This window comes from Pelodiscus sinensis, chromosome 2 (assembly GCF_052426305.1).
Source record: "Pelodiscus sinensis isolate ZL-2025 chromosome 2, ASM5242630v1, whole genome shotgun sequence".
Taxonomy (NCBI): Eukaryota; Metazoa; Chordata; order Testudines; family Trionychidae; genus Pelodiscus; species Pelodiscus sinensis.
In genome coordinates, this window is record NC_143053.1 from 87,197,587 (window position 1) to 87,212,316 (window position 14,730).

The following is a 14,730-nucleotide window of genomic DNA, read 5'->3' on the forward strand; positions in this document are numbered from 1 at the left end:
GGACTCCTGCTAGGTCATAACAGGTGAATATGCACCACACTATCCAGGGAGATATACACTGCATAGAAACCGGGTCACCTTTCATACATTCTGCCAACGCCACAAATAGCTGCATGGACTTTCTAAATGGCCTAGTGCGATCTATGTAAAAAGCTAATACCCGTCTCATATCCAGCGTGTGAAGCACTCTCTGCCTAGCACTAGTGTGTGGCCTGGGATAGAAAACTGGAAGGAAGATCTCTTGGGTCAGATGGAATTAGGAGACCACTTTTGGTAAGAAAGATTAATGCAGCCTGAGCTGCACTTTATCCTTGTGGAAGACTGTGTACGGTAGTTCTGATGATAGGGTCCTCAACTCAGACACTCTCCTTTCTGAGGAGACAGACACCAGGAAGGCTACTTTCACAGAGAGATGAAGCAATGAACACTCAGCCATTGGTTCAAAGGGAGGTTCCATGAGTTAATGAGCATTAGGTACATGTCCCAAGCGGGTACAAGTGGACGATAATACAGATATAATCTGTCTAACCCCTTCCTAAAACGTGTCACCATGGGGTGGCCAAACAGGGAATGCTGGGAGTAACCTGGGTAAAAGGCAGATACCACCACCAAGTGAACTTTGACTAAAGAGGGCGCTAGTCCCTCCGACCGTTGGTGCAACAGGTACTGCAGCACCACAGAATAGGTGCCCACCCAGGAGAAACATCCCGCTCCACACACCAACTGGAGAACCTTTTCCATTTGGCCAAGTACACTGCCATGGTAGAGAGCTTTCTGTTGCCCAAGATGACCTCTTGTACCTTGGCCAAGCACAGAAGCTCTTGCGAATTGAACCAGCCTGTTTCCACTCTGTTAGATGGAGTGAGCGCAAATCCGGGTGTCTGTGATGCCCCTGATGCTGCATCAGGAGGTCTGGGTACAGAGGAAGGGCTATCAGGGCTTCCAGCGACAAGTTGAGCAGAGTGGAGAACCAATGTTGGCACAGCCACGCCAGTGCTACCAAAATTAGATAGGCCCTGTTCCTCTGGGCTTTTAGTGGGACCCGATGTCCCAAGGGAATTGTGGGAAAATGCACACAGGAGGGACATTCCCCGCTAGTGCAGAGTGAATGTGTCTCCCATGGAATCCTGATAGTGATTCTGGAATGAACAAAAAAGTCAAGGCACTTTTTGTTCTGTGGGGCAGCTAACAGATCTAGATGGGGAGTCCCCTACCTGTGGAAGATTGATCGTATCACATCTTCCCAGACTGATCACTTTTGAACTATAAAGGTCCCACTGAGGACATCCATCAGAATATTCTGTAGCCCTGGTAGATACTGGGCTTCCAAGTAGATTTTGTGCTTTATGGCAGTGGTTCCCAACCTGTGGTCCACAGACCCCTGGGGATCTGTAAGGGCACTGCAGAGGATCCGTGGAAAGTTTTTAAAAGTAAGTATTGGACCCACCACCTGGAGCATGGGGTGAGGTCAGCAGCTGTGCATGCCGGGATGTGGCTTGCTTTTGATCCTGTTCTCTGAAAGCTAAGGAAGCGTGGGGAAAGTGCTTGTACGCGACGTATGCCTCTCAGTAGGGACCTGAACGACTAGTCAACTATCCGATAAGCAAAGGCTAGTCAACTAGTCGCTTCCTCTCCTCCCCTCTTACTGCCTCTATCAGAAAGATCCATCAGAAAGAGGCAGCAAGGGAGAGGAGGGAAAGAAGGGGTGCTTCAAAGCAGCAGGGCTGTGTGGAGCCTGGGGCCAGACACTGGGCTCCACGTGGCACTGCTGCTTTGAAATGCTGCATGCAGGCCAGGGCCAGCTGACCCAGGCTGCACGCAGCATTTCAAAGAGTCAGCACAGTGTGGAGCCTGGAGTCAACAGGAGAGTCCCCATGTAGTCCTAGACTGCACGCCCTTAGTGTCTGGGGAACGGGATCAAAAGCAAGCTGCGTCCTGGTGCACATGGCTGCTTGTCCCTCACCCACTCTGTTCCGCCCTTGCCCCCTATCCTTCTGCCTTTGCCCCCTACCCTCCCAAAGTTCTGCCCTTGAGATGCTGGCAGCTCCAGAGCTCCCTTTGGCCACGAGAGCCCCTTCGCTCAGTGGATGGGCAGGGGATGGAGAGGACAGGAGCTGAGGAAGCAGCGAGGCAAACAGCAGCCAGTGGGACTTAAGAAGCTCCATACCCTGCAGTCTGCACGTCCCTCAGCCCATGCTGAAACTGACAAGCTGTGACTATACCCTGGAGTTGGCTTATAAAAGGGTCAGTCACTTTTTTACAATTTTTTTCTCTTTTTTTGAATACGTCACCCTGCTCTAACCATTCAAAAGCCATTAGAGTGGCAGGAGGGGGCCAAATAATAAAAAGGTTTATTATGTTACTACGTTTTTATAGTACCTTAAAGACACAGTACCTGCCTTACAGATGCTATAACTGAAGGGGGACCAGTATTACAGACGCTGCAAAACTAACATGTTGAATGAGAATCAAAGATTAACTTCAAAAGGGAGTTAATGGCACCATCAGCCTACAAGTCTGATTAAACAAACATGGATACAGGTTGGACCTCTCTGGTTCAGCACCCTCAGGGCCTGACTGGTCCCAGATAAGACATTTTGCTGAATCAGAAGAGGTCATTTCTGGTCCCCCTTCCCTGCTGCCCCACTGGGCTTCCCAGCTAGATAGCAAGCCAGACTTCTTGACCCCCTCTAACTCCTCCCAGTCCAGCTAGGCCACACATCAGCCTTTCTGGCTCCACCTCCTCCCAGTCAGGTTGCATGTGCTGGGCCTCCACCCCCTTACCCCCACAGTCTAGCTGGGCCACACATTGGCCTTCCCAGCTGTCTCCACCACCCCCCACCCAGCCGAGTAGCGCGCTTGTCTCCCATGCCCCTCCCCCATCGCCAGGCTACCCAACCTATGCAGTGCACCAGGACACACTGATCCTGGAACTAGACCAGAGAGCCATAAGAACATAAGAATGGCTGTACTGGGTAAGACCAAAGGTCCATCTAGCCCAGTAGCCTGTCTGCCGACAGCGGCCAACACCAGGTGCCCCAGAGGGGATGAACCGAAGACAATGATCAAGTGATTTGTCTCCTGCCCTCCTTCTCCAGCCTCTGACAAACAGAGGCCAGGGATACCATTTTCTATCCCCTGGCTAATAGCCTTTTATGGACCTAACCTCCATGAAATTATCTAGCTTCTCTTTAAACTCTGTTATAATCCTAGCCTTCACAGCCTCCTCTGGCAAGGAGTTCCACAGGTTGACTACACGCTGTGTGAAGAACTTTCTTTTATTAGTTTTAAACCTGCGACCCATTAACTTCATTTGGTGTCCTCTAGTTCTTCTATTATGGGAACTAATAAATAACTTTTTTTATTCACCCTCTCCACACCACTCATGATTTTATATACCTCTATCATATCCCCCCTCACTCTCCTCTTTTTTAAACTGAAAAGCCTTAGTCGCTTTAACCTCTCTTCATATGGGACCCGTTCCAAACCCCTAATCATTTTAGTTACCCTTTTCTGAACCCTTTCTAACGCCAAAATATCTTTTTTGAGGTGAGGAGACCACATCTGTACACAGTATTCAAGATGTGGGCGTGCCATAGTTTTATACAGGGGCAGTAAGATGTTCTGTGTCTTATTTTCTATCCCTTTCTTAATAATTCCTAACATCCTATTTGCCTTTTTGACCACCGCTGCACACTGTGTGGAAGTTTTCAGAGAACTATCCACGATAACGCCAAGATCTCTTTCCTGATTTGTCGTAGCCAAATTAGCCCCCACCATACTGTACGTATACTTGAGGTTATTTTTCCTGATGTGCATTACTTTACACTTATCCACATTAAATTTCATTTGCCATTTTGTTGCCCAATCACTCAGTTTGGTGAGATCTTTTTGAAGTTCTTCACAGTCTGCTTCTGTCTTGACTATCTTAAACAGTTTAGTATCATCCGCAAACTTTACCGCCTCACTGCTTACCCCTTTCTCCAGATCATTTATGAATAAGTTGAACAGGATTGGTCCCAGGACTGACCCTCAGGGGACACCACTAGTTACCCCTCTCCATTCTGAAAATGGATGAATGCCATCCGGTCCCGGTGATTTGTTAACATTAAGTTTTTTTATTTGTTCCAAAACCTCCTCTAATGACACTTCAATCCAGGACAGCTCCTCAGATTCACCACCCACAAAGGATGGTGCAGATTTGGGAATCTTCCTAACATCCTCAGCCGTGAAGACTGAAGCAAAGAAATCATTTAGTTTCTCTGCAATGGCTTTATCGTCCTTGATTGCTCCTTTTATATCTCGATCGTCTAGGGGACCTACTTTATAGAGGTGCAACTTGTACTACGAAATCAAATGAGGACAAATTATCACGATTATTGATAGGTAGAGAAGTACAATTAACCCCATTTTATAAATGGCAAAAGGAGACACAAGTAACATGTCCATGCTCACAAAAGAGACTGTGGCAAAGCTGGAAAGTGACCCCTCAATCCCAATTCCATGTGTTCACTGCAAGACAAGCTTTCACAAGGGTGAATACATTATAGGTCACAAGAGCGTTGGAAGGACAAGTCAATTAACGGTTGTAAGGCATTCAGATTCTATGGTGATGGACTTCATACAAGTACACAAGGGAGATCTGTTTGTACATTAACCACCATTCATGCTTTTTATGTAAGAACTAGGTGGTTAATAAAATTGAAAGAAATTCAGAAGAGGAAATATTTTTCCCATACAAAATATAATCTCTCAGTCTGTGGAACTCTCTTTACCACAAATTTTCAGGGAAGTCAAGGGCTTGGTAGAATTCAAAAAAATGCTTGTAAGTAACGATACCCTCCTCCCAGAGTATAGTAGTCTGTCTGTCTCTCATTCATATATATCTCTATCTCTCTATATTATCATCATCATCAACCATGGGCTCAACACCCATTGGTGTCCGACGCCTCGCTCACTATTTCCTTCCATTTTTCTCTGTCCAGTGCGGAGTGGCTTAGTTTCTGTAGATTAGCTCTGCGTCAATATACTATATCATCTACCCATTCTCTGTGGGGTCTGCCTCTCCTATTCGGACCATCCATTATGCCGAATACCAGGGTCTTAACTTTTCACTCGTTGTTCATTCTGCAGATATGCCCGAATAGCTGTAACTTCCATTGTATAACCTTCTGCAGTAAGTTCTCTTTCGGCTGTATCTTCCCATATAATTCCTCGCTGGTAACCTTCTGCATCCATCCTATTCTCAGGATCTATATATAACAACTCCTCTTGAACGCCAATATCCTTCTTTTCGAATCATTCATTATCACCCATGTCTCACAGCCCGGACAACATGCTGCTAAATACATACGTTTTTCAAGACACTCAGCTTCATTCCTAAGCTAATTGCTTTACTTTTCCAGATCTTCAAACTCACTCTTGCACTATTCTAGTCGCTATTTCCTTCTTACAGTCTAGATCATACGTCATGTTGCTCCACAAATACATGAACTTCTTTCTCTACATTCTCTAGTTTGAGGCCATCTACACTGATCTAACTTCCTATTTCCTTATCTCCAAATACCACTGTCTTTGTTTTATTGATATATATAATCAGTCCATACCGCTTCCCTTCCTCATTTATAGGGCTCGCCAAGCAGCGGCGAGCCCTGTTCGCCAGCCGTGCGGTTCTGCGCGCTGTGCAGATCGCTCTGCGCTGGCTCTTCCAGGTTGTAATCTACTCACCATGGGAGAATAGATTACATTATTTGTTAAGCCCTGCTCATTTAGCACCTGAACCCTTCTTGCTAGCTTCTCTTCATTTTCCTCGATTATAACTGTATCATCCGTGAGCCACAAGTTGTTAATTCTCATCTCGTGCACCGATATCCCTTCTACCTCTTCCTTAATCTTGTCCATCGCTCTCTCTAGGTGCATGATGAAGATACTCAGAGATATCGGATCTCCTTATCTTGTACCTCTACTCATTCTAAACCAACTTCACAACTCTCCGCACATGTGTGTGTGTGTCTGTATATGTATACATATATGTATAAAATTCCTGCAGGATGGCAGAGTGCCATCATCACATCATTCTGCATCCCACCAACTGCTTCCACCTATCCTCAGCTCGGGGGAGTGTGGGGGGGGGGAGGGAAGAGAGACAGGGCTTGTACAGCCTCAGTCTACCTTCCTTGGGAGCCGGGGGGGGGAGGGAGGAGTGAAGGCTGTTGTGGCCTTGGCAAGTGCAGTGGGCACAGTCCTCTAGTAAATATTTAAAAAAAAAAACATTTAGAAGGAATAGAAAGCTTCAAACTTTGTGGCAGACACCAATATCTAATTTACTGGGGGTTAGGAGGAAACCTTCCTTAGACAGTTGCGGATTAATCTGCCTACTATTATTTTTCTTTATCTAGAACTGACTTTATTCTAAAGCAACAACCATTTTGGGTAAGGGTATTGGACCAGACAGATCACTGGTATGATATGTATGGCAATTTCTGTGTTATCAGAATAAGATTTTTTATAATAAAAACATCTTTTACTCGTTATTCTTCTATTCAAACGCAGATGCAACTGAACCATTTTTGGTCAAACTTAATAAAGAGTAGAGACCATGACTACAAGATTTCAACCCAATAATGGATTTTATACTGAGTGACTGAAGATATGGGTTTGCAATAGAAGTTCTTATACAACCTTAATACAATATAGGTGTTTCCAGCACTCCAGCTATAATAGCTATATTTGATTACGAATACCACTAGTGGACTCTCATTCAAAGCAAGTCCTTTCACTCTCATTTGTTTCTGCCTTCAAACTTAATTATACAACATACCTAAAATAAAAAGAGCTACCTCAGTTTCTCATTTGAGCCAGCTGACATATGGTGAAAATCAGAAGAAAACCCAATAATAGTTCAAGTGTAACGGTGGAAATCAGCTGTCAAAAAATGAGAAAGCCTCTACATTAGGTTAGTCTGATCTTCCAGCAGTTCACATGCTAATGAGATTTTCTTGATACCTGAGCTTGGTTCTGATATCATTCTAACAATGAAGCCAGAGTACCACCATACAAAGATCTGAGTCAAACTAAGCAAGTTCAAAGCACAAATAGTTTAACATTTTCAATTGTTTAAAAGTTTTACAAAGCAAGCAAAATAATCTATGTCTCAAAAATACCACTTCTTACCTAGGGATGTAAGCAACTAGTTGACCATCCCTAGTGATGCAACTAGTTGCTTCTTTCCCCTTGCTGCCTGTATTAGAGAGAGGCAGCAAGGGCAGGGAGCAGATGCTGGAGGGAACCAGCTTAAAAGCCAGTTCCCCCCCAGCACTGTCTCCACGGGGGGCAGGGGAGGTATAGGCACAGTGGGAAATGGCACAAGCGGCACAACTTCTGCTGCAATTCTGCCCTGAAGGGCTCTTGTACATTTCAAAAGCAGAAGCCCTTCAGTAAGTGTGAGGCCAGTAGGTTACTGTCCCACTGGCCCCAGGGCCCCATGCTGGGCTTCTTTTTTGAAATGTACAAGAGCTCTGTTGAGGCTCTTGTACATTTCAAAGGCTCAGGAGCTGCAGGGAATGTGGGACCAGTCCCCTGCTGGACCCATACTCCCTGCAGGGCTTCCACTTTTGAACTGTAGCAATAGCCCAGTAGGCAGAAATCCCATCAACTATTCAATTAGTTAATTAATCTAAATTTAACATCCCTGTTCTTACTATACATTAGTACTATTATTTTACGAGGAAGAGTAGACTAAAGAGATAGATTTAAACTCTCATTTACCTGCTTCAACAGATCTATTTCCATTTTTCATTTAAGAGGCACAATGAATGTTCAAATTGACTGCCATAAAAAAAACAGGCCTGATGCATCTGTACCATACATGAAACTCACAATGACATTAATGACATGATCACTCATGAAGCAGCTGCAGAATCAAACCCACATCATGTCAAAACTGGAATTCTAAAGTGCACAAAAAGCTGCTGCTTTTGCTGAGTAAGCAAATAGCAGTCCTATCCAAAAACTTTTGCTAAGGGAAACAAGGCAGATTACAGCTCAGGTCTCAGTATTCAGTCTTTCTTCTACAAATAGATATGACAAATTGATATTAGTTATGTATGAAAGCTTTAGGCAGCAAACTTGCTCATTCGGTTTCGTCTTCACTACAGAAATAAAGACGGCTGATATTATTGCACCAAAACATACATAGCTCTGCATGCAGCTATTTTTATCTCAGACACATCTGTCCTATTTCAAGATGTGCTGAGAACCCAAAACTAACTGGAGGCCTTGGGAGATGCTAGAGCTCAGCACAGCTACAAAACAAAAATAGGCAGGCTGATGCTTAGAAACATAGTTTCAGAAGTAAAACCTAAGCCAGAAAGTGTCCTAGAAACAATGATTTACCACTATTTTTAGATCTTAAAATGCATATTTTAAAATAACGTATTTGTTTCGTTAAGAATAGTCATTTAGGCCCTCAAAATTATGCAGTGCCCACACTGAGCTACTTACTAGAGATGTGAAAAAGCAGTGATACCCAACATTTTTAAGCACAAGATCACTTTTTTGAATTTAAGTGCAATCCAGGAACTACCTCAAACCCAAATACCCTTGCCTCACCTCCTTTTTGCCCCTTCTTCAAGGCCCCAGCCCTGTTTACTGCATCTTCTCTCCCTTTCATCAGGCGGGGCAGAGGGTTGGGGTTCAGGCTTTGGTCTTGGGTTAAGGGATTCAGAGTGTGAGGGGCTCTGAGCTGAGCCTGGGGCAGGAAGTTGGGGTGCAGGAAGGTATTCAGGGAACAGGCTCTGAAAGGGAGTTTGAGTCTGGGGGGTGGGCTCAGGGCTAGGTCAGGGGCTTGCAGTGCAGGAGGGGGTTTATGACTGGAGCAGGGGTTCAGAATGCAGGCTCCAGCTAGACACTGCTTACCGCAGGTGGTGCAGTGGAGCTAAGGCAGGCTCACCCCTGCCCTGGCCCTGCATCACTCTCAAAAGCTGCCAGCAAACTCCCTCCATCCCAAGCCCTGTTGTGTCCCTCTCCATCCTGTGGAGACAGAATACAGGGGGGGAGGGAGACACCCTGACTTCAGTGTCCCCCTCCTCTCCCTTCCCTTCCCTTCCCTGCACAGCAAGTGTGTGTGTCGGGGGGAGGAGGGGACAGCTCCAAGGCAAAGGGCAGGAGATGTGCAGCAGTGGGGGAAAGAGGCAGTTGAAGTACCGGCATTTGATAGCTTCTTGGCCAAATCAGTTAAGATCACCTGTCAGAGGCTCCAAGATCTACCGGTAGAATTTACTGGTTGGGGACCACTGTGAAAAAGTAACCATTTACATGGTTAACTGATGAGCATGGGCTCATCGGTTAACATGCATGGTTACACACACCCTCCTCCCAGTGCTGCTGCCCCTGATGAGAAGCCGGCTCCATGTACCAGCTCCCGCAGAGCCACCTGCTTCTCCCTCTGATGGTGCTGCCTCTGATGCAGCACAATATACATACAGCATAACGTATATAATTTTACTGCACCTATTTCCCTAGTTTCTTTTCTCTATGTTCAGTACTATTCCCTAATCTCTCCCCAGTCCTCTGACCTCACTTTTCCATTCTGGTCCTTCTACTCTTGACTTCACATCTCAAACATCCATAAGTTTCAGAATGTTCCATCAGCAAAGCCCTCCCCCAACCTTTGAATTCCTCCTAAAAACCCTACTACAACAACAAAATCCTTCCACCTCATCACCAGTTCTCACGTCCTCCTTTACCTCAGCAATTTGTGTTATCAGGTGATTGATTTGATCAATGTAGGGCCTGAATACTCTGCATGTGAAACTCCTACTGAACCCAATGGAAGTTTTGCAGAGGGCTTATGCCAGGGAAGGGGAACCTGTGACCTGCAGCTTGCCTTGATCCATCCCACAAGGCTCGGGGCCTCCCTGCCTTCCCTACAGCAAGGCAAGTGAGCACTGGTACTCCAGCCACAGGGACAAGGGGACCACAAATGTGTGACTTGGCACCCCCACGTTGCTGGAGTACAAGCACTGGCTCTCCAGCACAAGGAGGGGGAGCCTGGAACCTCACAGGCGGGATCGAGCCAAGCCACAGGCCTCATGCAAACTCTGCCTGGCAGCAGGAGGGAAACAACTTTGTGCAATGCCATTGCCCTTCCCCCAAAGCTAGGCGAATGGCAGCACAAGGAATCTCTGTTCTGCATTCAGTTGCAGGCTCCTCTCTAGTCCCTTTCATTGGACAGGAATCATGGCCAATGGTATCTGTGGGAGGGGATGGTATCTGCAAGCACAAGGTAGCACAGAGCCACTTGTCCCTCTCCGCTGCACCAGGTAGTCGCCACAATCCTCCCAGATCTCACACCTCCAGCCAACTCCTGCACTAGGGATGTAAGCTACTAGCTGAGTAGTTGCTTCCCCTCCCTGTTGCCTCTATCAGAGAGAGGCAGCAAGGGGGTGGGGGAGCAGAATTCGGTGCTGGGGGGAGCTGGCTTAAAAGCCAGTTCCTCCCAGCACCGTCTCTGTGGGAAGAAGGGGCAGGGAATGTGGAGAACTGGTGGGGCTTACACTTTTGAATTGCATCAAGAGCAGGGCTCTTGCTACATTTCAAAAGCACAAGCACTGCAGGAAGCCTGGGGCGAGCTGTGGACTCAAACAGTCCCCTGTTGGCCCCATACTCCATGATCCCTACTTTTAAAATGTACAAGAGCCCCAGATGTCCAAAGGAGGGAGCACGCGGTGCTTCTGCCTTTGAAATGCAGCAAGAGCTGGCAAAGCTCTTGCTACATTTCAAAGGCAGAGGCGCCCTTATTGACTAATCGAATAGTCAATACAAATTACATCAACTATTTGATTTGTTGATTAATCTAAATTTAACATCTTTATCCTGCACTCCACCTCCAAACCAGATACCACACAGCCCCATGCACTCCTGCCCCAACAGCTCCCTCCTGCACACTGAACATCTTATTTTGGGTCCACTCCAAAACAAAAGGGGCCTCACAAAATTTACTAGCTCCGGTCCTGCAGAAGAGTTAGTCCAGCCCTGGGAGGAATCCCTAAGCCTCACCAGTCTCTGCATGCCCTCCTCCCCTCTCCTGTGGGGCTGGAGTGTGAGGGGAACGAAGTGGGCTTTTTCTCCCTTTTGCTTCTCAGTTGGGAGCAATGTCTCTAAGGGCTTTTTTCCTCCTTAGCTGGAAACCAGGTTAAGAATTGGTTTGGGGGGTTCTTTTTTTTTTTTTTGGCTTCTCAACTGTGTGGATTTGCTGAATTATTTTTCTGTAGGTTAGTGGCCTCTGACCACAAAAAAGTTTCCCTATCCCTAGCTTACAGGATTAATAACTTCAGAAGGGTAGACGAGTTAATCATCTGAAGAAGTGGGTTGTGCCCACGAAAGCTCATGATACCATCTACTGTTTTGTTATTCTTTAAGGTGCTACCAGACTATTTACTGTTTTTTAAAGTTTTTACAGAATTAAGCACCCTTTAATTGTCAACTCTTTAGGGCAGAGAATGTGTACCATGTAAGTTTGGGATGTGTAGCCAAGGGGTGTGGCCTCCCTCAGAGAATGAAGCCGTTCCCTGGTGAGAGGAACCCAGAATGCCTAGGCTGCCATGATGGAAGCAGAAGGGTGGGAAAGAAACCAGAAATATAACAGGCAGGCCATGTTGCTCAGGGAAGGAGACAGATGCTTCTTGCCCTTTACTGGAATTGGAAGTGGCAGAAGACTTCTGCTGTCCTCAGGATACCTCCAAGGTACCAGGACTACCACTGGGACACAGAGGACAACCCCAGGGTTCACGTACACCTGGAGGAGAAGGGAGGAAGGAGTCCAGAATTACCCCTTCAGTCAGTCTGCAGTCAGCTATCTTAAATGCTGTCAGCATATCATGGTGGAATTCCTCACTGATCCAGTGGCAAACAACTCTGCCACTGTTAGGACCTTAGGCTGGGACAAAGTGGAGTCGCATGAATATGGGTCCCCCTACCCATGTGGTGGCAATATTCCCCTTCCCAAGGCCAAGAGGCCCATGCTTGTCTGTCGCCCACCAGAGGCATAACGACAGACTGGGGGTGTGTCTAGACTACAGGGTTTTGTTGACAAAAGTGGACTTTTGTTGACAAAACTATACCTGCGTCCACGCTACTGCTGAGTTCTGTCGACATAACGTCGACAGGACTCAGCAGTTTTGTCGACGCTGGTAAACCTCATTTCACGAGGCATAACGCTTTCTGTCGACAGAGTTCTGTCAACAGAAAGCATTATTGCATGTAAACTGTCCTTGCGTCTACACTGCCGTGTCGACAAAGCAGCTTGCTTTGTCGACAGAACTGAATGTAGTGTAGACGCTCTTTGTCGACAGAAGCTTTGTCGACAGTATCTGTCGACAAAACTTCTGTCGACAAAACCCTGTAGTCTAGACCATTTGCTGGGTGCCGCACCCTAGCCAAGTGTCTGGGCCCAGAATAACTCGCTGCTACCTAAGGGCTATGTGGTGCCCCGCCCTCGTTGAGGGCCTGGGCTCCTGAACTAGTTGCTGTTTCTACCCTGCCCAAGAACTGGAGCTGGCTAACTTCCTCCTTTATTTAGACTGTGATTTCAGTAGAATCAGCAAAAGGGTTTGGCATCCCTCAGAGACTGACAGCAAGTGGGAGCCACACCCATCTACATGCTTCCAGGGCACATGATTACATAATACAAACATTCATTGCCATCTATTCATCAAAAGCACTAGAAATTAATCAAGTATTATTAGCTGTCTTGAGAAAAGCAGCAGAGGAGGGGAAGAAAATCTCCTTTAAAAAAAAAAAAGAGAATATTATGGAATTCTGATAGCCTATTTTAAATAAGGAAGAGGAGCAAGAATATACTCAACTCATGTTTAACGTTTTGATCTTCCTCCATTAATTCATTATGATCTTTCATACTACATACCTGAATCATCAGCTAATCTGCTGATTCTTTCCAGCACAGCAATACAATCTCTCTCATCATCGCTGACTTCCTTCAAAGTGTCCAGCAAACTTCGCGCCACCATTTGCCTAGTTCATAAGAGAATAAATATCATACAATTTTTGGAAGCAATAAACAGAACGTTTCTGATTACTCAATATTTCTTTGAGGGTGAAGGAGTTTTTTTAACCACACTATAAAAAAAAAAGGATCTAAATAATTTTAAGCTAATAACTTCAATTAAAATAATCTTAAGAAAACTAAGACGTTAAAGAACTATGCTATACATCAGAACTATTAACATTAAATGTGCAGTCTCCCTTCAATTTACAAGAATAAGGAACTTAGAAGCAATGTCAACATCCTGGAATTATTCCCCATCTTCAGGGCAGATGAATATCGAGTGTGTCAAATTTTCATCCTCAACAATGAATTCTCTTACTTGACAGAGACAGGCGAAACTCTTGCTTTTAGAACAGCTTTTTGATTGAAAGCATGAGCACTCAGTAGAGACTAACTACAGCCAAACCAAAAGATAACTTACCAATGCTGCACTTTGTCTAAAGCCTAAACAAAGTCATGTACATACATCATGAAAATAAACAGAACCACAAGTACAATTCTGTTTATGCTTGGGACATACATGAAGAATAATAGAAATGCAGCATTCATGTAAATAAGAACCACCTAATTCACTATTTTTAACTAATTAAATTTTTATAATTAACCCAAAACATCTCAATATTGACACTAAAGTCTAGACTACAAATGTAAACAACAAGACTAATTTGTAAACTAAAACTGTAATTTGTTAGTGACATGGATTGCCCTAAATGAAATGTGTTCAGGTAGCATGGTTACTACCTGGTTAGTAACCATCACCACTATCAACATTTTGCCTTGTAAGCGACCTACACGGAGCATGTGGTTTTCTTTGCACTTTTTGGCCACACAGATGAGATACTCACAACTGTCATCAGTTTGGATGGTCCTTTAGCTCTCTTTACAGTAAGAAAACCAAAACTGAGTACATTGCCCCCACAAGCTGCAGGCTCTTTGTGCACGTCCTTCAAACAATCTATTCCATTCCTGAGGCAGTTAAAGGATAACTGCCTAAATAGTCTCAGAATGAACAGATACTAACACAGTGACGTAGGTGTGGACGCACAGTCTGTTAACAAATGGGAGAGCCATGGAAAAATTCAGCTGTGCAGACAAAGATCAAACACATTAATTAAAACTGGATCACATAAGAGAGTCACAGGCTGGGTTACCAATACATGTTTGGATTTCTCACATAAGCAGGGCTTTAGGAACTTTGCAATTCATTTAAATAGAGCCAGGAAAATACAGGTGATTACCATGAATGTAAAGCCTCAACACTAACCATCATTTAAACTTTTCTAGAATTAAAATGAGTATTTTTTCCAATCTCAAAAGTAATCCAGCCATATTACACACTAGCCACCAGCAAAACTGTTTTAAACAAACAAAAAAGTAAGCACTCTTGTTTTTCTTTAAAAATACAACAGAGACTCTTCACTTTTTCCAAGCCTGCTCTTGAAATAGGATCACCCATGCCAAGTTTCAACCTGTAAAGTGGTACATATTTCTAAATAGAGAAACAGCTAATAAAAACATGCTCATTGACTAAACTGGAACAGAACAAATTCTAGTTTGATAAATTTTTATGCTTCATTCAAATGTTTTGTAATCAATTGACCAAAAAGTATCCATGTAGTGTTCGTGGAGAGAGAAGGTGACCAGACTAAGGATGTTAAAATGTG

The 14,730-nt window shown here is 44.9% G+C and overlaps 1 protein-coding gene across 7 annotated transcripts in view; it reads right to left on the bottom strand.

Annotated features, from left to right (window-relative positions):
• Positions 1 to 14,730, bottom strand: part of PPP4R1 (protein phosphatase 4 regulatory subunit 1) — an 86,975-nt gene that overhangs the window by 44,240 nt on the left and 28,005 nt on the right. For 4 of the 7 annotated variants that reach the window (XM_075920974.2, XM_075920971.2, XM_075920972.2 and 1 more), the window contains one exon: positions 12,926 to 13,032. The exons of the other annotated variants lie outside the window; for them this stretch is intronic. In XM_075920974.2, coding sequence (XP_075777089.2) covers positions 12,926 to 13,032 — 107 coding nt within the window. The remainder of the gene's footprint in view (positions 1 to 12,925; positions 13,033 to 14,730) is intronic. 7 annotated transcript variants of the gene reach the window in all.